The sequence below is a fragment of the Pseudophryne corroboree genome, chromosome 8 (genome assembly GCF_028390025.1).
Source record: "Pseudophryne corroboree isolate aPseCor3 chromosome 8, aPseCor3.hap2, whole genome shotgun sequence".
Taxonomy (NCBI): domain Eukaryota; kingdom Metazoa; phylum Chordata; class Amphibia; order Anura; family Myobatrachidae; genus Pseudophryne; species Pseudophryne corroboree.
Genome location: NC_086451.1, coordinates 442,805,408 through 442,833,395, shown reverse-complemented (window position 1 = coordinate 442,833,395; position 27,988 = coordinate 442,805,408). Strand labels below are relative to the sequence as shown.

At 46.7% G+C, this 27,988-nt stretch overlaps 1 protein-coding gene across 1 annotated transcript in view; it reads left to right on the top strand.

Moving 5' to 3' along the window:
- Nucleotides 1-27,988, top strand: part of LOC134949511 (complement factor B-like) — a 295,509-nt gene that overhangs the window by 86,382 nt on the left and 181,139 nt on the right. The window contains exon 6 of the mRNA XM_063938124.1: nucleotides 1,941-2,074. Coding sequence (XP_063794194.1) covers nucleotides 1,941-2,074 — 134 coding nt within the window. The remainder of the gene's footprint in view (nucleotides 1-1,940; nucleotides 2,075-27,988) is intronic.

Below are 27,988 nucleotides of genomic sequence, written 5' to 3'. Positions count from 1 at the left end.
GTGGCTGTTTGTGGCCGCAAGGTGTAGGGTCGCTCTGATGGATGCAGCTGCTGCATACAGACGTGCGGTTGCTTCCATCTCTGAATCGACCCCAATGTGCTTGTATTCCGGGGGCCTTCTGGTCTGGTCAGTTCCACCCACGCCATAGCCGAGGCTTAAGGGTATGGGTCTACCACTTTGTATACTGTTGTCATACTGAGCAACAGAGGGTTTCATATTTACTTAGTTAAGTATAAATACTCTACTTCATACATACAGAGCACCCTATTCAGTACGGATTGCAAAGTCTGCTGAAAATCAGAATTTGCAATCCGTTCTTTTGCATGTTGGGGGCCGCCCATTGCAGGGCAAGGCCGCCCAGCATGCTACCAGCCACCCACCAACTCTGACCACACTCTAATTGCGATCGCACTGCAATTAGTGCGTGGCCGCAGAAACTAGAGATGCCTCTTGCATGAGTCCTGCCACCATTTTTTAGTTCGGAGCGGCTGCGTGTGACGACATGCAGCCTCCCCTAAAACGCAGACGACACACCCTGTTTCCCCCACAATGACCAACGAATGCCCCCCGCCCATCCTTTGCATGTTTCTGCCTGTCAAACAGGCAGAGGCGTTCGCAGTTAATGCGACCCGTTCCCATCCTGCGCACCACTCTTAGAAATTGCAGTCGCATCATGTTTGCGATGCGACCTGAATAAGGCCCAGTATATTCACGTCAGTAATACATTAACTTTGATATATAATTTATGTAAAGCCTTTCTATACTTGCTCTTTAAACACCTCAGCGTAGCTGTATAGAAATAAATATTTATTGTGGGATTTCTCTGCCTCTCTCTCTACCTTTTTGCCGATGACACAAATGTATGCAACAGGGTAGACACACCAGGTGGGGTAAAACAAATGTCTGAGGATCTAGGTAGACTAGAGCAGTGGTTCTCAAACTCGGTCCTCAGGACCCCACACGGTTCACGGTTTCCATGTCACCCTGCAGCTGCACTGTGTATCACCAACTGTCACATTTTAAAAATCTGCAGGTGACCTACAAAACATGGACCGTGTGGGGTCCTGAGGACCGAGTTTGAGAACCTATGGACTAGAGGAATGGTCAAGAGTGTGGCACTTACAGTTTAATGCCCAAGAATGCTAAATCATGCACTTGGGTCTCAAAAATCCAAAGGCTAAATATAGTATTAATGGCACTATACTGGAAACTACTGAGTAGGAAAGGGATCTAGGAGTCACTATTTCAGATGACTTAAAGCCAGGTAAGCAATGTAACAAGGCAATGAGGAAGGCTAATCAGATGCTTGGCTGCATTGGGAGAGGAATCAGCAGCAGAAAGAAAGAAGTAATAATGCCATTGTATAGGTCATTGGTACGGCCTCATCTAGAATACTGTGTTCAATTTTGGAGGCCATATCTTCAAGAGGATATTAATACATTAGAGACTGTACAAAGAAGGGCAACTAAAATGGTGCATGGCCTACATCACAAAACATACCCAGAAAGACTAAAAAAATCTCAATATGTATAGTATGGAGCAGAGAAGGGAATAGGGGGGACATGATAGAAACTTTCAAATATATCAAGGGTTTTAACAAAGTCCAGGAGGGAAACATTCTCCATATGAAGAGAAACAATAGGACACGAGGACATGCACTGAGACTGGAGGGGGGGGGGGGAGGTTCAGGAGAAATATGAGGAAAAATTACTTCATAGAAAGGGTAGTGGACAAGTGGAATAGCCTCCCATCAGAGGTGGTAGAGGCTAAGACAGTAGATCAATTTAAACATGCTTGGGATAGACATAAGGATATCCTTACAAAGAAATAAGGATCAAATAAGTTTTGAGATAAAAATATGGTTCTTATCTGCCCTCAAATTCTATGATTCTCTCAACCATTATACAGTAACCATCCATTCTCTCTTGTTCTACCTACAGGGCAAACAGTCCGTAAGATAGGAATAACAAAAGGTGGCCTTATAAACATCTTCATACTCATGGATGCCTCAAAAAGCGTGGGAGAGGATAACTTTCAAATTGCACAGGAGATCAGCAATATATTTATAGACAAGGTACAGTATGCCACCACCTACAACAGAAACTGTAAGGGAATCGGAATGAATATGTTTCTTTCTATGCTTTGGGTAGATGATTGCCTCTTGGGTGAGGTAGAATTGACCAATGTCATCTTCTAGAGCCTTGGCAGCATTCTTCCTCTCGCCAACATGGACTATAAGTAAATAAGGGGTCTATTTACTAAGCCTTGGATGGAGATAAAGTGGACGGAGATAAAGGACCTGCCAATCAGCTCCTAACTGCCATTTCACAGGCTGGGTTTGAAAAATGACAGTTCAGAGCTGATTGGCTGGTCCTTTATCTCCGTCCACTTTAGGTCCTTTAAAGGCTTAGTAAATAGACCTCTAAGTAACTTTACAGTCAATTTCTGGGTGTTGTTGACCTTGATGTGTCGGAATAGGCTATATGAAGAGAGCTAAAGGCAGGCTTAACCTTTATTTGAATGTATCTGATTCTGTACTCATTTCTCGTCTGATCTGGAGGACAAAAGGAGTCAAAAATACTCCTGACTGCAGTCCATCCTTTGCCCGACATGAGCCATAGTAATGTTGGGGTATAATCTCTGGTTTTGTCAAACGTTAGTGATTCTTGCTGGGTATGGGTCATTGGGTTGACCACACTTAAGTCGACAGTCATTAGGTCGACATGCAGTAGGTCGACAGGGTTTCCAGGTCAACATGGTCCCTAGGTCGACATGTTCTAGGTCGACATGACAAAAGGTCGATATGAGATTTTTTTTATTTTCTCTGACGTCCTAGTGGATACTGGAAATTGAAGATTACCATGGGGGGTATAGGTCGGGTCCACTGGAGCCTGGCACTTTAAGAAATCAATAGTGTGTGCTGGCTCCTCCCCTCTATGCCCCTCCTAGCAGACTCAGTTTAGGAAAATGTGCCCAAGGAGCCGGGTGCATTCCTCTGCTCTCCAGAGAGTTTTCTTCAGAAATTTCTTTTAGTTTATTATTTGCAGGCACACTGGTTGGCAACCAGTCTGCCTGCGTTGTGGGACTTAGGGGGGACGGACCGAACCAACTTCCTTAGAGTTAATGGCTCGTATCCTTGCTGACAGGACACTGAGCTCCTGATCTCATTCCCCTCGGGTTTGCCGCCTCCCCTAACAGATGCCGAAGACATGGTGCGGTGAGTAATAGCACAAGAAGAAAAAAGGGCTGTATTGTCAGTGCACACAAGCAGTGGGTTGATTTCCACTCTTCCATAAAGCTTAACTTTTATTATTAATCTCCTAAAACAATAGGTTGCTTTTATTTAATCTACAAGGTGAGGCGAAACATAAAGGTTAAAATCATTGACATAGACAAACATATAAAAGTGCAATAGAAATTAGTAGATGTGAATAAAGATTTAAAAAATGTGTGTCGGCATGCCTTATTCTAATGTCCACTAACGATATTAAAGTATTTACCCTACGTTAAACCAGCATACAATTCTTCTTTAATTTATCACTATTCATGTATTTGTAGATATTGATCTCATTGTATGTTCATTGTGAGATCTTAATTCAAAAAGAGAAAATATATTTGTTCATATTAAATCTTGGATCACAAGCACATGAGTCACTTGTAATTCACTGTTTCTATTTCTTTTTCTATTCTTTTTCTTTCTTCCTTTTTTTTTATTGTAGTATTAGACACCTTTAACCATTATCTGATAGGTAATAATGACACTGGTTACATAGCAAGGTATGGTATTCATGAGTGTAGTGAGCGTTGTTGAGTGTATAATCTGTTGAGTATATAACACACCTTATAGAGGATATATGTATACATTAATTATTTATGTGATAGTGATAGTAACCCGGTGCTCACAAATTTATTGTCTCTAGAGGAAAAGCATCCTCATTTATTTAAGACTAGTGGCACCCTCTCAACTAATCACATAGACATATATACATATGAGGAAAATAGATATATTTGCAGTATATCAATTGTGATGCCTCATTATTAGATGTCTTTTTTTTTTTTATTACCTATCAGATAATGGTTAAAGGTGTCTAATACTACAATAAAAAAAAGGAAGAAAGAAAAAGAAATAGAAAAAGAAATAGAAACAGTGAATTACAAGTGACTCATGTGCTGTGATCCAAGATTTAATATGAACAAATATATTTTCTCTTTTTGAATTAAGATCTCACAATGAACATACAATGAGATCAATATCTACAAATACATGAATAGTGATAAATTAAAGAAGAATTGTATGCTGGTTTAACGTAGGGTAAATACTTTAATATCGTTAGTGGACATTAGAATAAGGCATGCCGACACACATTTTTTAAATCTTTATTCACATCTACTAATTTCTATTGCACTTTTATATGTTTGTCTATGTCAATGATTTTAACCTTTATGTTTCGCCTCACCTTGTAGATTAAATAAAAGCAACCTATTGTTTTAGGAGATTAATAATAAAAGTCAAGTTTTATGGAAGAGTGGAAATCAACCCACTGCTTGTGTGCACTGACAATACAGCCCTTTTCTCTATCGTCCTAGTGGATGCTGGGGTTCCTGAAAGGACCATGGGGAATAGCGGCTCCGCAGGAGACAGGGCACAAAAGTAAAGCTTTCCGATCAGGTGGTGTGCACTGGCTCCTCCCCCTATGACCCTCCTCCAAGCCAGTTAGATTTTTGTGCCCGGCCGAGAAGGGTGCAATCTAGGTGGCTCTCCTAAAGAGCTGCTTAGAAAAGTTTAGCTTAGGTTTTTTATTTTACAGTGAGTCCTGCTGGCAACAGGATCACTGCAACGAGGGACTTAGGGGAGAAGAAGTGAACTCACCTGCGTGCAGGATGGATTGGCTTCTTGGCTACTGGACATCAGCTCCAGAGGGACGATCACAGGTACAGCCTGGATGGTCACCGGAGCCTTGCCGCCGGCCCCCTTGCAGATGCTGAAGTAAGAAGAGGTCCAGAATCGGCGGCAGAAGACTTCTCAGTCTTCTAAAGGTAGCGCACAGCACTGCAGCTGTGCGCCATTTTCCTCTCAGCACACTTCACACGGCAGTCACTGAGGGTGCAGGGCGCTGGGAGGGGGGCGCCCTGGGAGGCAAATGAATACCTATTTTGGCTAAAAATACCTCACATATAGCCTCCGGAGGCTATATGGAGATATTTAACCCCTGCCAGAATCCGTTAAGAGCGGGAGACGAGGCCGCCGAAAAAGGGGCGGGGCCTATCTCCTCAGCACACAGCGCCATTTTCCCTCACAGAAAGGCTGGAGGGAAGGCTCCCAGGCTCTCCCCTGCACTGCACTACAGAAACAGGGTTAAAACAGAGAGGGGGGGCACTAATTTGGCGCTTAGAAATATATAAAAAAGATGCTATAAGGGAAAACACTTATATAAGGTTGTCCCTATATAATTATAGCGTTTTTGGTGTGTGCTGGCAAACTCTCCCTCTGTCTCTCCAAAGGGCTAGTGGGTCCTGTCCTCTATCAGAGCATTCCCTGTGTGTGTGCTGTGTGTCGGTACGTGTGTGTCGACATGTAGGAGGACGATGTTGGTGAGGAGGCGGAGCAATTGCCTGTAATGGTGATGTCACTCTCTAGGGAGTCGACACCGGAATGGATGGCTTATTTAGGGAATTACGTGATAATGTCAACACGCTGCAAGGTCGGTTGACGACATGAGACGGCCGACAAACAATTAGTACCGGTCCAGACGTCTCAAAAACACCGTCAGGGGTTTTAAAACGCCCGTTTACTTTAGTCGGTCGACACAGACACAGACAGGGACACTGAATCCAGTGTCGACGGTGAATAAACAAACGTATTCCTTATTAGGGCCACACGTTAAAGGCAATGAAGGAGGTGTTACATATTTCTGATACTACAAGTACCACAAAAGAGGGTATTATGTGGGATGTGAAAAAACTACCATAGTTTTTCCTGAATCAGATAAATTAAATAAAGTGTGTGATGATGCGTGGGTTCCCCCCGATAGAAAATTATGGGCGGTATACCCTTTCCCGCCAGAAGTTAGGGCGCGTTGGGAAACACCCCTTAGGGTGGATAAGGCGCTCACACGCTTATCAAAACAAGTGGCGGTACCGTCTATAGATAGGGCCGTCCTCAAGGACCAGCTGACAGGAGGCTGGAAAATATCATAAAAAGTATATACACACATACTGGTGTTATACTGCGACCAGCGATCGCCTCAGCCTGGATGTGCAGAGCTGGGGTGGCTTGGTCGGATTCCCTGACTAAAAATATTGATACCCTTGACAGGGACAGTATTTTATTGACTATAGAGCATTTAAAGGATGCATTTCTATATATGCGAGATGCACAGAGGGATATTTGCACTCTGGCATCATGAGTAAATGCGATGTCCATAACTGCCAGAAGATGTTATGGACACGACAGTGGTCAGGTGATGCAGATTCCAAACGGCACAAAGGTGTATTGCCGTATAAAGGAAGAGGAGTTATTTGGGGTCGGTCCATCGGACCTGGTGGCCACGGCAACTGCTGGAAAATCCACCGTTTTTTACCCTAAGTCACATCTCTGCAGAAAAAGACACCGTCTTTTCAGCCTCAGTCCTTTCGTCCCTATAAGATCATATCTGCCCAGGGATAGAGGAAAGGGAAGAAGACTGCAGCAGGCAGCCCATTCCCAGGAACAGAAGCGTTCCACCGCTTCTGACAAGTTCTCAGCATGGCGCTGAGACCGTACAGGACCCCTGGATCCTACAAGTAGTATCCCAGGGGTACAGATTGGAATGTCGAGACGTTTCCCCTTCGCAGGCTCCTGAAGTCTGCTTTACCAAGGTCTCCCTCCGACAAGGAGGCAGTATGGGAAAAAATTCACAAGCTGTATTCCCAGCAGGTGATAATTAAATTACCCCTCCTACTACAAGAAAAGGGGTATTATTCCACACTATATTGTGGTACTGAAGCCAGAAGGCTAGGTGAGACTTATTCTAAAAAATTTTTTTGAACACTTACAAAGGTTCAAATCAAGATGGAGTCACTCAGAGCAGTGATAACGAACCAGGAAGAAGGGGACTATATAGTGTCCCGGGACATCAGGGATGCTTACCTCTGTGTCCCAAATTTGCCCTTCTCACTAAGGGTACCTCAGGTTCGTGGTGCAGAACTGTCACTATCGGTTTCAGACGCTGCCGTTTGGATTGTCCACGGCACCCCGGGTCTTTACCAAGGTAATGGCCGAAATGATGATTCTTCTTCGAAGAAAAGGCGTCTTAATTATCCCTTACTTGGACGATCTCCTGATAAGGGCATAGTCCAGGGAACAGTTGGAGGTCGGAGTAGCACTATCTCGGATACTGCTACAACAGCACGGGTGGATTCTAAATATTCCAAAATCGCAGCTGATCCCGACGACACGTCTGCTGTGCCTAGGGATGATTCTGGACACAGTCCAGAAAAAGGTGTTTCTCCCGGAAGAGAAAGCCAGGGAGTTATCCGAGCTAGTCAGGAACCTCCTAAAAACAGTGCATCATTGCACAAGGGTCCTGGTAAAAATGGTGGCTTCCTACGAAGCAATTCCATTCGGCAGATTTCACGCAAGAACTTTTCAGTGGGATCTGCTGGACAAATGGTCCGGATCGCATCTTCAGATGCATCAGCGGATAACCCTATATCCAAGGACAAGGGTGTCTCTCCTGTGGTGGTTATAGAGTGCTCATCTTCTAGAGGGCCGCAGATTCGGCATTCAGGATTGGATGCTGGTGACCACGGAGCCCAGCCCGAGAGGCTGGGGAGCAGTCACACAAGGAAAAAATTTCCAGGGAGTGTGATCAAGTCTGGAGACTTTTCTCCACATAAATATACTGGAGCTAAGGGTAAATTTATAATGCTCTAAGCTTAGCAAGACCTCTGCTTCAAGGTCAGCCGGTATTGATCCAGTGGGAAAAACATCACGGCAGTCGCCCACGTAAACAGACAGGGCGACACAAGAAGCAGGAGGGCAATGGCAAAAACTGCAAGGACTTTTCGCTGGGCGGAAAATCATGTGATAGCACTGTCAGCAGTGTTTCATCCCGGGAATGGAAACTGGGAAGCAGACTTCCTCAGCAGGCACGACCTCCACCCGGGAGAGTGGAAACTTCATCGGGAAGTTTTTTCCACATGATTGTAAACCGTTGGGAAATACCAAAGGTGGACATGATGGCGTCCCGTCTGAACAAAAAACGGGACAGGTATTGCGCCAGGTCAAGAGACCCTCAGGCAATAGCTGTGGACGTTCTGGTAACACCGTGGGTGTACCAGTCGGTGTATGTGTTCCCTCCTCTGCTTCTCATACCTAAGGTGCTGAGAATTATAAGAAGTAGAGGAGTAAGAACTATACTCATGGCTCCGGATTGGCCAAGAAGGACTTGGTACCCGGAACTTCAAGAGATGCTTACAGAGGTCTTATGGCCTCTGCCGCTAAGAAGGGACTTGCTTCAGCAAGTACCATGTCTGTTCCAAGACTTACCGCAGCTGCGTTTGTCGGCATGGCGGTGGAAAGCCGGATCCTAAAGGAAAAAGGCATTCCGGAAGAGGTCATTCCTACCCTGGTCAAAGCCAGAAAGGAGGTGACCGCACAACATTATCACCACATGTGGCGAAAATATGTTGCGTGGTGTGAGGCCAGGAAGGCCCCACAAAGAAATTTCAACTCGGTCGTTTCCTACATTTCCTGCAAACAGGAGTGTCTATGGGCCTCAAATTGGGGTCCATTAAGGTTCAAATTTCGGCCCTGTCGATTTTCTTCCAGAAAGAATTGGCTTCAGTTCCTGAAGTCCAGAAGTTTGTCAAGGGAGTATTGCATATACAACCCCCTTTTGTGCCTCCAGTGGCACTGTGGGATCTCAACGTAGTTCTGGGATTCCTCAAATCACATTGGTTTAAAACCAGTCAAATCTGTGGATTTGAAGCATCTCACATGAAAAGTGACCATGCTCTTGGCCCTGGCCTGGACCAGGCGAGTGTCAAATTGGTGTTTTTTTCTCAAAAAAGCCCATATCTGTTTGTCCATTCGGACAGGGCAGAGCTGCGGACTCGTCCCCAGTTCTCTCCCTAAGGTGGTGTCAGTGTTTCACCTGAACCAGCTTATTGTGGTGCCTTGCACCTACTAGGGACTTGGAGGACTCCAAGTTGCTAGATGTTGTCAGGGCCCTGAAAATATGTTCCAGGACGGCTGGAGTCAGGAAACCTGACTTGCTGTTATCCTGTATGCACCCAACAAACTGGGTGCTCTTGCTTCTAAGCAGACTATTGCTAGTTGGATGTGTAATACAATTCAGCTTGCACATTCTGTGGCAGGCCTGCCACAGCCAAAATATGTAAATGCCCATTCCACAAGGAAGGTGGGCTCATCTTGGGCGGCTGCCCGAGGGGTCTCGGCTTTACAACTTTGCCGAGCAGCTACTTGGTCAGGGGCAAACACGTTTGCTAAATTCTACAAATTTGATACCCTGGCTAAGGAGGACCTGGAGTTCTCTCATTCGGTGCTGCAGAGTCATCCGCACTCTCCCGCCCGTTTGGGAGCTTTGGTATAATCCCCATGGTCCTTTCAGGAACCCCAGCATCCACTAGGACGATAGAGAAAATAAGAATTTACTTACCGATAATTCTATTTCTCGGAGTCCGTAGTGGATGCTGGGCGCCCATCCCAAGTGCGGATTATCTGCAATACTTGTACATAGTTACAAAAATCGGGTTATTATTGTTGTGAGCCATCTTTTCAGAGGCTCCGCTGTTATCATACTGTTAACTGGGTTTAGATCACAAGTTGTACGGTGTGATTGGTGTGGCTGGTATGAGTCTTACCCGGGATTCAAAATTCCTCCCTTATTGTGTACGCTCGTCCGGGCACAGTACCTAACTGGCTTGGAGGAGGGTCATAGGGGGAGGAGCCAGTGCACACCACCTGATCGGAAAGCTTTACTTTTGTGCCCTGTCTCCTGCGGAGCCGCTATTCCCCATGGTCCTTTCAGGAACCCCAGCATCCACTACGGACTCCGAGAAATAGAATTATCGGTAAGTAAATTCTTATTTTTTCTTATTGTGCTGGTACTCATTCTAGCTGTAGTTGGTAGCACCCCCAATATAAATGGTAATTACCAATAAATTATAGGGGTTCTTGAGAGGAACTTTGGTTCCGAAACAATTATTTTTGGTTAACTGTGAGTGTGCAGATACACCACCATTTCTTGCGGTGAGTAATACGCTGGGGTCCCGATTAGCGGGTCCCTGGCGCAAATGGCGGCATGAAGGGACAGTGATCACCCAGCTACCCACACTGGTGATTTCACATAAAAAGGGTTCCGCACTTATCTTTATTATATTACAAGGAGGCGCCAGTATAAATAACTGAGAGGGACCGTGTGCCATTACGAGGTCAGGACTTCCCGGAGAGCGGAACCAGCGGCTCTGAGGCGCCATTTCCTGTTGCTGTGGCTGCTGTAACGGGCTGCTGGCGGTCTGCTCCTCCACAGGACCCACTGTATCACCAACGATAACTGGTACCAGGGGGTTATAGTGAGGGGGGGAGCGCAGTATCAGCGGTTTAATCGCTGTGAGGTAAATTAATAATATATATATACGACGGGGCGTTGCTCTGACTGAGGTATCGTGTGCTGGTCCAAACTTTTCTCTGTGTCAATCCATCCAGGGTTGTCTAGAATAAGTGTGCTGTCTCTATAATACTGCAATGTGTTTTTCTCTCTTAACTCTGTATTTTCTACAAAAGCATGTCTGCAAATAAGTCTGTGTGTACTGCATGCAAGGCTAGGTTTACACCTTCCTCACAAGGGTTCTCTAATGTGTACCCAATGGGGGTGATTCCGAGTTGTTCGCTCGCTAACTGCTTTTAGCAGCATTGCACACGCTAAGCCGCCGCCTACTGGGAGTGTATCTTAGCATAGCAGAATTGCGAACGAAAGCTTCGCTAATTTTCTCGTAACGATTACCCCGCAGTTTCTGAGTAGCTCCAGACTTACTCTGCCATTGCGACCAGCTCAGTCCTTTTCGTTCCTGGTTTGATGTCACAAACACACCCAGCATTCGCCCAGCCACTCCTGCGTTTCTCCAGACACTCCTTCGTTTTTAACTAGCACGCCTGCGTTTTTCCGCACACTCCCATAAAACGGCCAGTTTCCGCCCAGAAACACCCACTTCCTGTCAATCACACTACGATCAGCACATCGATGGAAAAGCTTCGTTCTGACGTGAGTAAATCTACTAAGTTTTGAGCTAAAATACTTAGCGCATGCGCACTGCGTTAATCGCTCCGTTGCGAAAATCGGCAAGGAGCGAACAACTCGGAATGACCCCCAATGTTCATTACCCTCACAGTGTAGTGATGGAAAGGAACCTGAGTGGATGGATTCCTTTAAAAATATGATTACAAACACAAATTGAGAGTTAGCCATGGCTAAAAAAGAGAGGCAAACCCTGAAACAGTCAATCGACACATTCATGTTAACCACTACTGACCACAGACAGGATCACCAGCCCCCGTGTTGGTCTCTCATAAACGCACTCTCCCAGATATATTGCATTCTGACTCTGATTCTGAATAATCAGAATTAGATGAGGATGAGCTAGGGGAGGACGAGGATAATTCCCTGTCCCCTGGAGTTGGAGGCCCTAATTTTTGCTATTAGGGATGTTCTCAATATTCCAGATAAGGAAGCAAAACCTACAGAGGAATTGCATTTTAATGTAAAGCCAAAATCCTCAGCAACTTTCCCAGTCTCTAAGGAATTAGATTCTCTGGCAAAGGCAGTGTGGTTAAATCCTGACAAAAAAAATGTACCACTCCAAAACGGGTACTAAATTCCTTCCCATTTCCTATAGCGGATAGGAAGATCTGGGAAAACCCCCCGACAGTGGATACATCTGTGTCCAGGCTGTCACGTAAAATTGTACTACCTGTACCTGGGGCCATTTCTCTCAAAGAGCTGGCTGATCGCAAAATGGAGACCACTCATAAGTCTATTTATTCTGCAGCAGGCGTAGCCCAACGCCCTACCATAGTGTGCAGCTGGATTTCCAGAGCCATGGTCAAATGGTCTGATGTTATTTTAAAAGGATTGCATACACTAACTCAGGAGGAGATAGTTACACTACTTCAACATATCCAAGATGCTGCAAACTTCATGAGTGAGGCTGTTAAGGAATTGCTTGCTTTCAACACTTTGCCCACATATGGGCAGAATCCTGCCGGGATCTTTGGGTGAGGGATCTCGTATACCAAGGGTACCAGCTAGAATTCCAGGTACTCCCTCCTCTCAGATTCCTCAGGTCGGCCTTACCAGCTTCACCTATAGCAAGGGTTACCTTGCAAGAGGCAGTTCAAACACTGTTTTTAGCAGGAGTTATTGTTCCAGTACCTCTTCAGCTCCACACAAAGGGGTTTTATTCAAGCCTCTTTGTAGTCCCGAAACCGGACAGCTCTGTACGGCTGATCCTGAACCTCAAATCCCTGAACCCTTATCTTCGAGTGTTCAAATTCAAGATGGGGAATCACTGAGAGCAGTGATAGCAAGTCTGGAGGATTGGGAGTTCCTGGTATCCCTGTCTGGCAAGGATGCATACCTGCATATCCCAGTATGGCCACCTCATCAGGCGTTCCTATGGTTCGTGGTACTGGACCAACATTTCCAGCTTCAGGCCTTACCCTTTGGTCTCTGCACAGCCCCAAGTTATTCACAAAGGTCATGGCAGAGATGATGCTCCAATTGCACATGATGGGTGTCAGCATAATCCCATACCTGGACGATCTTCTGATAAAGGCTATGTCCCGGGAACAACTGCTGCGCAGCATCAACTTGACTACTCGTCTGCTTACGGGTCACGGATGGGTCCTCAATTTCAAGAAGTCTCACCTGGAACCATCGAGGAGAATTCAGTTCTTGACAATGATCCTGGACACGGTGCCTCAGAAAATTCACCTTCCAATGAACAAGGCCTTGACTATTCAGTCTATGGTCCGCTTGGTATTAAAACCACGCAGGATCTCAATTCATCCGTGCATTCGCTTGCTAGGCAAGATGGTAGCCTCTTACGAGGCAATACAGTACGGCAGGACCATTCCAACTGGATCTGTTCTCACCTGCACGTGCATCAGACTAAGGGTCTAATACAGACCTGAGCATAAATGTGCTAAATTTAGCACAGCTACAGTCAGTTACACAGACAAGCAGGGGGTCGCCCAGCACAGGGCTAGTCTGCCCCACATGTCAGGGCCTAACCCCCCGCACAAGTACAAAAGCATCACACAGCGGCGATGCTTTTGTACTTGATGAGTAGCTCCCTACCAGCGCAGCTCCTGCACGCTGGCAGGGAGCTACCCGTCACTGTCCGGGTCGCAGCGGCTGCCTGTGACGTCACTCGCAGCTGCCGTGCCCCCCCCCCCCCCCGCAAAGTCTGCATTGCCCAGACCGCGCACCCAAAATGGTGGCTCAACACCACTGCCCGCCCCCTCTCGCCCTGCGACCGCATCAGCCTGTGAATCAGGCTGAGGTGATTGCTGGGCTGAGATGGCCATCGGCTGTCTGGCATGCAGCGACACACTGCGGCGCATGCACAGTTCAGACCTGATCGGCTGCTGTGCGAAAACGCACAGCAGCGATCAGATCTGAATTAGGCCCTATAACTCTGTAGTGGAAAGCAAGGATATCCCTACTATGGTGGCTTCAAGTCTCCCATCTGGTGGAGGGTCGGAGATTAAATATCTAGTCTTGGACTCTGTTCACAACGGATGCCAGCCTCTGGGGTTGGGGTGCTGTGACCCAGGGGGCGCAGTTCCAGGGGAAGTGGTCGTGTCAGGAATCTGCACTTCCAATCAACATCCTGGAACTCAGAGCAATTTACAATGCTCTCCTGCAAGCCTCATACCTCCTTCGGAATCAGGCCAACCAGGTGCAGTCGTACAACGCCATGGCAGTGGCGTACATCAATCGACAGGGCGGAACAAGAAGCAGGGCCGCAATGCAAGAGGTGTCAAGACAATGCAAGGGCCATCTCAGCCATATACATTCCAGGAGTGGATAACTGGGAAGCGGACTTCCTCAGCAGGCACGGCCTCCATCCGGGGGAATGGGGCCTTCACCCTCAGGTGTTTCAACAACTGATTCACCAGTGGGGCTGTCTGCAAATAGACCTGATGGCTTCTCATCTCAACAAGACGCTTCGTCGTTACTGCTCCAGAACGAGGGACCCACAAGCAATATCGGTAGACGCTCTGACGACACAATGGACTTACCAGTTTGTGTACCTGTTTCCTGCTCTTCCTCTTATTCCAAAAGTTTTAAAAGAATCAAAAAGGAAAGAGTTGAAGCAATTCTTTTTTTCCCCTAATATATATTTTATTGAGGTTTTATTGAGGTTCAGAACATACATCAGTGTGCAATAAAAACATATGACAGATCCATATGCACAAGAAAAGAAGTATGCATTAAAGCAGACATGAGAAAGAAAAGTCATAGGGGTATATTTACTAAGGTGGTAGTTTTTTTAGAAATGTGATGTTGTCCATAGCAACCAATCAGATTCTAACTATTATCTTCTAGAAGCAGCTAGATAAATGTAAAGTGGAATCTGATTGGTTGCTATGGGCAACATCTCAACTTCTAAAAAACTCCCACCTTAGTAAATATATCCCATAGTCTGAAACAATGGGGGTCATTCCGAGTTGTTCGCCTGGTAAATTTCTTCACATCGCAGCGATTTTCCGCTTAGTGCGCATGCGCAATGTTCGCACTGCGACAAGTAAATTTGCTATGAAGTTAGGAATTTTACTCACGGCTTTTTCATCGTTCAGGCGATCGTAATGTGATTGACAGGAAGTGAGTGTTTCTGGGCAGAAACTGGCCGTTTTATGGGTGTGTGTGAAAAAACGCTACCGTTTCTGGGAAAAACGCGGGAGTGGCTGGAGAAACGGAGGAGTGTCTGGGCGAACGCTGGGTGTGTTTGTGACGTCAAACCAGGAACGACAAGCACTGAACTGATCGCAGATGCCGAGTAAGTCTGGAGCTACTCAGAAACTGCTAAGAGAGGTGTAATCGCAATATTGCGAATACGTCGTTCGCAATTTTAAGATGCTAAGATTCACTCCCAGTAGGCGGCGGCTTAGCGTGAGTAAATCTGCTAAAAACAACTTGCGAGCGAACAACTCGGAATGAGGGCCAATACTTCAAGTGTTTTTTCCCATTTTTCAACACGGAACACAAAATATAGAACAAAAACAGAACGCTGTAGAACATAATAGTGAAAGGCAAAAAGGGGGTGTTAAGCATGTAGAAAGGAGGCTGTGGGAGGGAAATGGTGGGTCTATTACCCAAGAGTTGATGACAGTACCATGTAGTACAATGAAAGCTTTGTTGGATAGCCAATTTGGTGGGAGTGGGCAACGTATGAATAATCTTTACCCAGCACTGAAACAGTGCAGTAGTCAGAATATCCTTATTAAGAGACGTTTCCAACCAGTCCATTGTAAATAAGAAAAGTAGTCTAGAGGTTGCCATGGGTAGAGTGGGAGGAGCGTCGTGTATCCATTGCTGGAGTATGGACTTTTGTCCTACAGCCGACAGAAGCACCACTAGCTTTTTGTCTTGAGAAGGAATATCTGGCTGGTTGAGGAGGTGGCCAAAGAGGGCCCATGAGGCAGTGCAATGAAAGCGTATACCTAGCTCAGAGGAACTATACGTCTGTAGCTCACTCCAAAATGTTTGTATATGGGGGCAGTGCCAAAAGCAGTGCATAATGTCGGCCACTGGTGCAGAGCACTTAATGCACTTCGCCGAATCAGAAAGGCTCATTAAATGACTTCTATTGGGAGAAATGAAATCCTTGTGTAAAATCATGTACGACATTTCCTGGTAAATGCTTGCTGGAACAAGTTTCAGAGATGTATCAAAACTGTCCATAACTGTTTCAGGGTACACAGAGGGGATTTGAGAGGACCATTTTTGCAGTTGTGCGAGATCAGATGTGGGTATAATTTCAGTGCATAGACAGGCATATATGGTCGAATGGAGTACATGCCAGAATGTAAAAGCGTATCTAGAGGGTTCAGAAAGTCCGGCTTGTGTAGTTTAGACAGGACAGACTGCAGATAGTGGGAAGCCTGAAAATAGTAAAACCTGTGAAGGGTGCTAATGTCATATTTGTCTACTGCTTCAGAAAAAGTAAATGGCTTGTTCACAGAATTGAGGTTATGAATGTGTGTAATCCCTGTGGAGCACCAAGCGTGAAAGGGAAACGAGGCCCGCCCATTTTGGAAATCTAAGTTTTTTTTATATAATCAGTTTTTATTAAGGGTTTTAAAAGACATAAACAAAGAAAGGAAAACACCTATGCAGTTGCAAAAATAGAAACACCAATACAAATACAACTGATAAACACAAATCAAATTGTACAGATGTCAAAAGGAGAGTTAGCAACCCTGCAGAAGCGAATCAACACGTCAGAGGTAATATATACCAAGTGTATAGAGAACTGTGTTGTACAGCAGTAGTTAAAGGTGTTCTCATAAGGAACATGAAAATTAATAGAGGAAAAGAATAGGAGCGCCGGAAGGCAACAAGGTAGAAGTGAAGAGAAGTAGGAAGTAAAAAAGGGAGAGAGAGAAAAAAAAAAGGGGGGGTAAGAGAAGTGGGAGGTACCACTTAGCAAGTTTATGGGAGACAGAGAAATCCAAGGGAGTGGCTAAGTAGGCCCGAGAAGTCTTCTATTCCAGCCAGGGGAACCATGTGGAATCAAATTCACGAGATTTGACTATCGATGAGAGGAACAGGTCCTCCATTCTCATGAAATAATCTAGTTTAGTGAACCATGCACGACTCGTAGGAGGGAGGTGGGACCTCCACATGGATGGGATCACAGCACGTGCTGCGTTGCTTAAATGTCGCAAAAGGGAGTGTTTGTGTTGGGACATTGGAATTGTGGAGTGATTAATAAGCCAGAATGCTGGATCATGCGGGACTTGAGTCTTAAGGATGAACTGAGAGATATGTATAACTTCTCGCCAGAAGGGTTGGATCAGTGGACAAGTCCACCAAATATGTAGAAGGGTGCCAGATGGGGAGGAGCAACGCCAACAGAGGGCTGATGAGGAGGGATACATAGCATGGAGAAGAGGGGTGCCTGTACCACCTTGTCACAACCTTATATTGAGTCTCTCTGACCTGGACACAGACAGAGCTCGTGTGGGTTTTTAAGAAATTTTTTTCCCAGTCTCTAGGTGACAGGGAAATGCCCAGGTCCCTCTCCCACGCCACAGCAAAGGATGGAGCATCGATAGGTTGGGAATGGCAAACAATCTTGTAAAGTGTGGAAATAGTGTGGGTCGGATCAAGTACAGCAACAAAGAGTTTCTCAAAGAGGGTCAATTCTCTAGCGGCGTTCTGGAGTCTAGTGCCAGTTATCAAAAAGTGTCTGTCACAACTGAGGGCCTGAGCTGACGGGAGGCAGCCTCAGTTGTAGGGGCTGAGATGTACCGGAACCTGGGAGGTTGTATCAGACCCCTGGACATGTAAGTAACATGAATAATAACTGCCCGAAGGCGTGACCACGACAACTTGGATAAAAGTCAATGATGTTTATTATGACAACTCCGCAACACAGCAGCAGTAAAAGAAAACGTAAAAGTCAGCAAAGAATAAATACAGTTCCTGGGTACTACAGGATGGCAGGAGCCACAGGGCACTGGTAGTGTGAGATAGTTCTTATGATCTTCTAGATGGAAAGTCCTTACCAGGCCCGACTGTAGCAATGGAGATAACCCAGGATTGTGCCAGCTGGTGTTCCAAGAAAAGCTGGGTTGCTGAAGATAAAACAGCTGCTGTGGATACTGGCTGGAACCAGACTGTTGTTGGCACGGAGTGGATACTGGCTGGAACCAGTTAAATAATAAATGAACTTGGGAGCAATGAAATATGAACTGAAATGTAGAACTTGAGAGCGGAGAAATAATAATACCGGTGGAGAGTGGTAAAGTGTAGAAAGGACACCGGCCCTTTAAGGGAAGCTGTACTCTGCTGGAAGCTGAGCTGGAAGCAGGTAATGTTGTAGCTGGAAACAGATGAATCCACAATGGATTGGAGAGTCAGGCTACACCGCAGGTGGAATGCTGGTGCGGGTCTCTATGGTGGAAGTCTTGAGACAGGAGCTGGAACCTGGAAGACAATCACAGGAGAGAGACAAACAGGAACTAGGTTTGACAACCAAAGCACTGACGCCTTCCTTGCTCAGGCACAGTGTATTTATACCTGCAGCAAGGAAGGGATTGGCTAGGCAATTATGCAGATTAACAATACTGACAACAGATTGGAGGAAATGATCAGCTGACAGAATCCAAGATGGCTGCGCCCATGCAGACACTTGGAGGGAAGTTTGGTTTGTAATCCATGTGGTAATGAAAACAGTAATGGCGGCGCCGGCCACTGGAGACAGGAGACGCCAGGCTGACAAGTGCACATCCAACCACGCGGACACAGCGGAGGCCGCGGCTGACGTAATCGCCACTCTGACACTCTGCATGCAGAAGCTCAGGGACGGCGGCGGAGGCCGCGGGAGACGCCATGCCAGATGTAGTAAGGCGTTACTGTGACAGCGTCTCAGAGAGACAGGAGAGGATGCAGGAATGTGAACATTAGGATAACAGATGGGATCCGGTCCTGGAGCGCTGAGCCAGCCTTAGGAGGCATCTGATGGGTAAGAAATGGCGTCCAGATACCCGGATCGTGACAGCACCCCCCCCTTTAGGAGTGGGCCCAGGACACTTCTTTGGCTTTTGAGGAAACTTGGAATGGAATCTCCGGACCAAGGCAGGAGCATGGACATCAGAAGCATTGGTCCATGAACGTTCCTCAGGGCCGTAACCCTTCCAGTCAATAAGATACTGTAGTTGACCGTAACGGTGACGTGAGTCCAGGAACTTGGCCACTTCATACTCAACGCCTCGTTGAGTTTGGACTTTCGGAGTTGGAGGAAGTGAGGAATGAAACCGATTCAAGATCAGCGGTTTCAACAGGGAAACATGGAATGTCCTGGGTATTTTTAAGAAGGGAGGCAACTGGAGTCTGTAAGCAACAGGATTGATGACTTGTTCAATTTTGAAAGGACCGATATAGCGAGGTGCAAACTTCATACTGGGAACTCTTAACCTCAAATTCTTCGTGGATAACCATACCCGATCACCCACCTTGAGAGCAGGAACTGCTCGACGCTTCTTATCCGCAAACTTCTTGTACCTGAACGATGCCTTGAGCAGAGCTGATCGTACGCTCTTCCAGATATTGGCAAACTGATGCAAGGTGATATCCACTGCGGGAACAGAAGTTGCTGGAAGCGGTTGGAACTCAGGGACTTTAGGGTGGAATCCAAAGTTAGTGAAGAATGGTGTTGAAGCAGATGAAGAATGATACTGGTTGTTATGACAGAACTCGGCCCAGGGAAGTAATTGAACCCAGTCATCTTGAGAGGAGGACACATAGATGCGGAGGAAGGCCTCCAAGTCCTGATTCACCCTCTCGGTTTGACCATTGGTCTGAGGATGGTAAGCCGTGGAAAACTTTAGCTTGACTTGGAGGACTTGACATAAACTTCGCCAGAATTTGGCTGTGAATTGAACTCCTCGATCTGAGATAATTTCTTCAGGAAGACCGTGGAGTCGGAAGATCTCTTGTATGAATACTTGAGCCAACTTGGAAGCTGACGGAAGACCGGTGAGAGGAATGAAGTGTGCCATCTTGGTGAACCGGTCAACTACCACCCAGATGGTATTGAACTTGTTGCACATGGGTAAGTCTGTAATGAAATCCATCGACAAGTGGGTCCATGGTCGACGGGGAACGGATAGTGGAACCAGTTGCCCCGCAGGCGACTGGCGGGATACTTTATGTTGGGCACACTTTGGGCAAGATGCAATAAACTCCAAGACGTCCTTTTTCAGAGTTGGCCACCAATAGGACCTAGAGATAAACTCCAGGGTTTTTTGGATACCTGTATGTCCGGCAAAACGGGAAGCATGGGCCCAATGCATGAGCTTCTTCCTTAGCATCGGCTTCACAAAACTTTTCCCTGATGGGGGCGTAGAGTCCATCCCTACCGTGGAGAATGCCAACGGATTTATAATAGGATGCTTGTCTGAAGACTCTGACTCATTTTCTTGCTCCCATGAGCGGGAAAGGGCATCGGCCTTGCGATTCTGAGAGCCCGGACAGAACTGGAGTTTAAAGTCGAACCTGGAAAAGAAAAGTGCCCATCTGGCCTGACGAGGGTTGAGACATTGTGCGCCCTTCAGGTATAAAAGGTTCTTGTGGTCTGTAAGTATGGTGATTGAATGAGAAGCTCCCTCCAACAGATACCTCCACTCTTCTAGAGCGAGCTTGATGGCTAGCAACTCCTGGTCGCCAATGGCATAGTTGCGCTCAGCTGGGGAGAACTTCCGGGAGAAGAAACTGCAAGGGTGTAAATGGCCATCTTTAGCCCTCTGAGATAACACCGCTCCTACTCCAACGGAGGAGGCATCCACCTCTAAGATGAAAGGAGAGTCGATGTCAGGCTGTTTCAGAACAGGCGCAGAGATGAACCTTTGTTTTAAAAGATGAAATGCTTGCATGGCTTCTTCAGACCACTTGGACGGGTTAGCACCCTTCTTAGTGAAAGCAGTAATAGGCGCCACAATGGTGGAAAAGTCTCGTATAAACTTTCGGTAATAGTTGGCGAACCCTAAGAACCTCTGGACCCCTTTGAGGGTTAAGGGTACCGGCCAATTTTGGATTGCTTGTAGTTTCTCAGGATCCATCTCTAGTCCGGAACCGGACACAATGTACCCTAGAAACGGAATGGACTTGACTTCAAAGACGCATTTTTCTAATTTGCAATAGAGATGATTGACACGGAGACGGGACAGAACCTCTTTAACCCAAAAACGATGTTCCTCTAAATCGTTGGCAAAAATGAGGATATCGTCTAGATAGACCACGACATGACGGTATAGAATGTCTCTGAAGATCTCATTGACAAAATGCTGGAAGACAGCTGGAGCATTGCTCAATCCGAAGGGCATGACGAGGTACTCATAATGTCCGTCACGGGTGTTAAAGGCGGTCTTCCACTCGTCACCCTCACGGATCCGGATGAGATTGTATGCACCTCGCAAGTCCAGCTTTGTAAAGATGGTAGCTCCGCTAACTCTGTCAAAGAGCTCAGTAATCAGGGGTAAAGGATAACGGTTCTTGATGGTAATGTCGTTCAAACCTCTGTAGTCGATGCACGGCCGCAGACCACCATCTTTCTTTTTTACAAAAAAGAAGCCTGCGCCGGCTGGAGAAGAAGAAGGTCGAATGAACCCCTTTGCTAGGTTCTCTTTAATATATTCCTCCATAGAATGCGTCTCAGGCAGAGACAATGGATAAGTTCGGCCTCGAGGTGGAACCTTCCCTGGAACGAGATCAATCGGACAGTCCCATTCTCTATGAGGAGGAAGGATATCAGCAGAAGCTTTACTGAACACATCCGTGAAATCTTGATATGGAGGAGGTGGAACATCAGACGACCTGGGGGAGGAAGAACAGACAGGCAATACTTTAAACAAACATGTCTCAGCACAGGAGGAACCCCATGCCAGGATTTGCGTAGTCGTCCAATCAATTGTAGGATTGTGAAGACGGAGCCATGGAAGGCCCAGGACCACAGGATGTGTGGCTCTTGGAATCACTAAAAAAGAAATAAGTTCGGAATGAAGAACTCCCACTCTCAGACGAACTGGTAGAGTCCTTAAAGAAATAACTGCATCAAAAATTTTGCTGCCATCCACGGCAGTTAAAGAAATGGACGAAGGAAGTCTCTCGGTGGGTAGGGACCACCGTTTAACATAGGCTTCGGTAATAAAGTTCCCAGCTGCTCCGGAATCAAGGAGGGCAATGACGTTCCGATAACGTTGAGCAACTTGAAGCGAGACTGGGAGATTACAATCTTGAGGAGATGGAGAGGAGATCATTACTCCTAGCCGGCCTTCTCCTTGGCGAGCTAGGATTTGGAGTTTCCCGGACGTTTGGGACAGGCATTAATGGTGTGAGACGGAGCTGCACAATAGAGACAGAGAAACTCGGAGAGACGTCTTCGGCGCTCAGCAGGAGTTAAACGGGAACGGCCAAGTTGCATGGGCTCATCTTTAGATGGTGACAGTTGACGAGGAGGAGGAGCAGAAGATTTTGGAGCAGATGATCTTCCACGCTCAGTTGCTCTCTCTCTGAAACGTAAATCAACTTTCGTGCAGAGTGAGATTAGCTCATCTAACTTAGAAGGTAAGTCTCTGGTAGCTAACTCATCTTTAATACGCTCAGATAAGCCATGCCAGAATGCAGCATACAGGGCCTCGTCGTTCCATGCCAGTTCGGATGCCAGGATCTGGAACTGTATCAGATATTGTCCTACAGTACGTGACCCCTGGAGTAAACGGAGAATCTCGGATGAAGCTGAGGTTACCCGGCCTGGCTCGTCGAAGATGCGCCTGAATGTTGACACGAAGGCAGTGTAGGAAGATAGCAGGGTGTCGGACCTCTCCCATAACGGTGATGCCCAATCAAGGGCTGAGCCACTGAGAAGAGAAATAATGTAGGCAATTTTTGTACGGTCACTGGGAAAATTGCCAGGTTGTAGCTCAAACTGAATCTCACACTGGTTGAGAAATCCCCTGCAGAATCTTGGAGATCCGTCAAATTTTGCTGGCGTTGGAAGATGAAGACGTGGAGCAGAAATGGGTAAGGTGGGTGGGGTTATAGCTGGAGTCACTGTGGTTGACGCACCAGACGCGCCTGATCCACGGAGAGTTGTCTGAATCCCATCCAGCCGAGTAGAGAGATCCTGGAGACAGCGGATGATGTGGCCCTGTGCAGCCTCCTGATGTTCTAGTCGAGCTGCCAGTTCTTGCATCGGCCTGGCCGCTTGATCCAGGTCTCCGGCTGGATTCATTAGGTCAGTGCTTACTGTCACAACTGAGGGCCTGAGCTGACGGGAGGCAGCCTCAGTTGTAGGGGCTGAGATGTACCGGAACCTGGGAGGTTGTATCAGACCCCTGGACATGTAAGTAACATGAATAATAACTGCCCGAAGGCGTGACCACGACAACTTGGATAAAAGTAAATGATGTTTATTATGACAACTCCGCAACACAGCAGCAGTAAAAGAAAACGTAAAAGTCAGCAAAGAATAAATACAGTTCCTGGGTACTACAGGATGGCAGGAGCCACAGGGCACTGGTAGTGTGAGATAGTTCTTATGATCTTCTAGATGGAAAGTCCTTACCAGGCCCGACTGTAGCAATGGAGATAACCCAGGATTGTGCCAGCTGGTGTTCCAAGAAAAGCTGGGTTGCTGAAGATAAAACAGCTGCTGTGGATACTGGCTGGAACCAGACTGTTGTTGGCACGGAGTGGATACTGGCTGGAACCAGTTAAATAATAAATGAACTTGGGAGCAATGAAATATGAACTGAAATGTAGAACTTGAGAGCGGAGAAATAATAATACCGGTGGAGAGTGGTAAAGTGTAGAAAGGACACCGGCCCTTTAAGGGAAGCTGTACTCTGCTGGAAGCTGAGCTGGAAGCAGGTAATGTTGTAGCTGGAAACAGATGAATCCACAATGGATTGGAGAGTCAGGCTACACCGCAGGTGGAATGCTGGTGCGGGTCTCTATGGTGGAAGTCTTGAGACAGGAGCTGGAACCTGGAAGACAATCACAGGAGAGAGACAAACAGGAACTAGGTTTGACAACCAAAGCACTGACGCCTTCCTTGCTCAGGCACAGTGTATTTATACCTGCAGCAAGGAAGGGATTGGCTAGGCAATTATGCAGATTAACAATACTGACAACAGATTGGAGGAAATGATCAGCTGACAGAATCCAAGATGGCTGCGCCCATGCAGACACTTGGAGGGAAGTTTGGTTTGTAATCCATGTGGTAATGAAAACAGTAATGGCGGCGCCGGCCACTGGAGACAGGAGACGCCAGGCTGACAAGTGCACATCCAACCACGCGGACACAGCGGAGGCCGCGGCTGACGTAATCGCCACTCTGACACTCTGCATGCAGAAGCTCAGGGACGGCGGCGGAGGCCGCGGGAGACGCCATGCCAGATGTAGTAAGGCGTTACTGTGACAGCGTCTCAGAGAGACAGGAGAGGATGCAGGAATGTGAACATTAGGATAACAGATGGGATCCGGTCCTGGAGCGCTGAGCCAGCCTTAGGAGGCATCTGATGGGTAAGAAATGGCGTCCAGATACCCGGATCGTGACAGTGTCTTATTTGCAGGAACTTCCAAAAGTCCTGTTGGGGGATGTCCCACTTCAACCCCTCAGGTCTGAGAACTGTTTGACTCCAGTTGATGACACCATCTGACCGACCCAGAACAGACCTGTTAATGCCCAATGTGAGAAGTGGGCAGGGTTGACACCCGGAGTAAAGTCAGGGTTGGCCAGAAAGGATGTCAAGGGACCGAATTTAGAAGAAATATAAGGTAGTGCACGCAGTGACTTCCTGGAAATCTAAGTTACCGGTAAGAGGAAGAAATAATGAGTGAGAGTAGTGTAGATTTTATGATTTCCTGGACTTTCTCCATGCCCTGATAGTGGAAGTCAAGAGTAAATTGTGTAGGTGAGGTAGTTTCAAATTAGTGTTACTGGCATGTAAAATATAGCTAAGGGATAGGGGAGCGCAAAGTTGGGAATCTAATGTTGAATCAGTAAAACTGTTTGTGCCCCTAAGCCAGTCCATGGCAAAGCAGAGTAGACATGCTCTAGTGTATTGCTCTATGGGGGTCATTCCAACCCGATCGCTCACTGCAGTTTCTCGCAGCGCTGCGATGGGGTCAGAACTGCACATGCGCCGGCACCGCAGTGCGCCAGCACATGGCAGCCATCGTTGCCTAGCAGTCGCCTCTGAGGCAGAGGCGATCGCTGGGTGGGAGGGGACTGGACGGTGGCGTTAAGCCGCCATTTAGGGGGCGCGGTTCGGCCAACGCAGGAATGTTGGGGGGGCAGTCTGTGGCGGCTGCGTGACGTCACACGCAGCCGCTGTGGGCCGGGGAGCGATGAGTAGCTCCCGGCCAGCACGCTAAAGCTGCGCTGGTCGGGAGCTACTCTTGAAGTGCAAAGGCATCGCCACTGTTCGATGCCTTTGCACTTCTGCGGGGGGCGGGGTCCGGCACTGACATGTGGGGCGGACTAGTGCTGGGCATCCCCCCGAATGTCAGTGTGACTGATCGTAGCTGTGCTAAATTTAGCACAGCTACGATCAACTCGGAATGACCCCCTATGTCTGGAAAATTCAGTCCTCCATTCTGTACTGTCTGGGGCAGTTTAAGAAAGCTTATTCTAGGCTGCTTATTGGACCATATAAACTTAGAGATGCGAGAGTCGAGGAGGGATAAGTCAGATTTCGTGAGCAGGATAGAGACCATTTGGAGGACATTGAGCAATTTTGGGAAGCTGACCATCTTAACAAGATTACAGCGACCCAGAAGGTTGGTAAATTTTGCCAGAGACCAAGTTCAGTCTGAATTTTACTAAGGCTAGGATTAACATTTTATGAATATAGGAGAGTGGCATCAGAAGGTAATAAAACACCAAGATAAGTGATGTGATTGGGAGCCCAGTGGAATGGAAAAGGGGTGTCCTACCCTAGTGTTGCTTGACGAAATAAGGCCAAGGCCTCCGATTTTTCATAATTAATGGAGAATCCAGCAAAGGAAGAAAAGCGTGCTATAGCTTCCTGCAACGCTGGGATAGACTGCTTGGGGTTAGAAGTGAGAAGAAGAATATAATCCGCAAACGCTATAATTTTCAATTCCTGAGTGCCTATTTTTATACCTTGAAAAATAGATACTGTACATTGATGATATAACGTATAAAGGGTTCTAAAGCTAGATTAAAGAGGAGGGGGGAGAGAGGACAGCCCTGCCTAGTCCCTCTTTTGAGGGTAAAGGGAGTTGAAGAAACGTTGTTGACTATCACCTGCGCAGTGGGGTTGGTATAGAGGGAGTGAACATGGCCACAAAATTTCTCCCCAAAACACTGATAGCGTAAGACTCTGTCAAGATGAGGCCAGGCAATCTTGTCAAAAGCCTTTTCAGTGTCAAGGTTAATTAAAATGTTATTTACAATTTTGTGAGTATGAATGTGGGTGATAGGAGCCAGAGCAGCTCTAATACCTTGCACCGACTGCCTATGTTTAATAAAACCCAACTGCGCAGGTGATATAATGCGAGAGAGACACGACTGCAGGCGAGTAGCCATTAGTTTAGTCAGAACCTTGAAGTACTGATTAAGGAGGGAAATTGGCCTATAAGAGCTAGTCAAGGAAGGGTCATTACCGGGTTTCGCTATGACAATAATCTTAGCCTCATTGAACCTGATTGGGGTCTGTTTAGAGGTGAGGATGTGATTATATAGAGATGTGAGAGTGGGAGCTAGGTCTTCCTGAAGCTTTTAATAGTGTCAATAACTTCCTCAGCTGTGATTGGGCGCTCTAGAAAGTCCCTCTCCTGTTGGGAGAGGGTGGGTAGATTAGCCTCATCAAGGAAAGAACGGCCCGCATCAATATCATCAGGGCCCTTGGCGTATAGGGAGTGATAGAAGCGCATGAACTCAGCACAAATAGTATTGGGGTCTGAGACAATTTTCCCTGAAACATTAATGGCATTGACCCACGTACTGGACTTGGGTCCTTTAATCAAATTGGCCAACAATCTGCCTGATTTGTTGTCCCATCTCTGAAATCTATTCCACTGATAATCATAAGACAATTGAGCTCGTTCAGCGAGGAAAGTGTTGTAAATGTGTTTGGCTGAAAGATAAGCTTCCTTGTGGGCAGGGGTGTCGTGTTGTTTATACCACCGGTAAGAGGAGGTAAGTGTCGCACTCAGTGTCTGTAATTGTGAAGAAAACTTTTTCCTTTTGGAGTGTAAGACATAATATGTCCCCTAAGGACTGCCTTAGCAGCACCCCAAAACAGCGGTATAGCTAAACTCTGGTCACTGTTATCTAAAGTGTAATTAAGCCAGGACTGTCTGAGGTGAAGAAGGAGATCAGTGGAATGGCATAGGTATGCAGGGAATCACCAGCATGTGGAAAAGCGATGAGGCAAAGTTAGTTGAATGTGTAAAGATACGGGAGCGTGGTCAGATATGATGATGTCAGCAATAGACGTGAAGGTAACCTTAGGAAAAAGGCAGGTAGAGGTAAAGATGTAGTCAATGCGAGAGTGAGATGAGGGTGAGAATTGAAAGAAAAGTCTTTCTGAGTAGGGTGGAATATGCGCCATTGGTTGAGTAGGTCAAGTTGCGTGCAGAAGGAGGGCAGAAGATGACAAAGAGGAGCAACAGTGCGGGTACTCACTATGGATCTGTCCATGGATGGGTTGACTACCGGATTGAAGTCCCCGCCGACAATCAGATTTTGGCCGCCCCAGGTGAGAAGCATCGATAAAAGAGCTGTAAAAAAAGGAGTCAGAGGAGACATTAGGAGCGTATAGGTTAAGAAGAGTATATACAGTATTGTCAATAAACACATCTAGCAATATAAATCTGCCTTCAGGATCAAGGAACTTCCTACGGACAGAGTATTGGAAGTTAGTGTGGAAGAGGATAGCCACCCTTCTAGACTTAGAATGGTATGGGGCTGAGATACATTTCCCCATCCAAGGGGCACGTAAGGAATTTCTAGGGTCCTCCAGCCAATGCGTTTCCTGACGAAATGCAATATGGGGGGCCATGCATTTTAAATGACATACCACTTTCCTACGTTTAACTGGGTGATTAAGCCCCTCCACGTTCCAGGATACAATACGAAGCAAACTATCACGTGAATCTCCATCTACATGAGGTTGTGGGGAGGTAACAGATGCCATGCTAGCCTACACCCACAGCTGGAAACA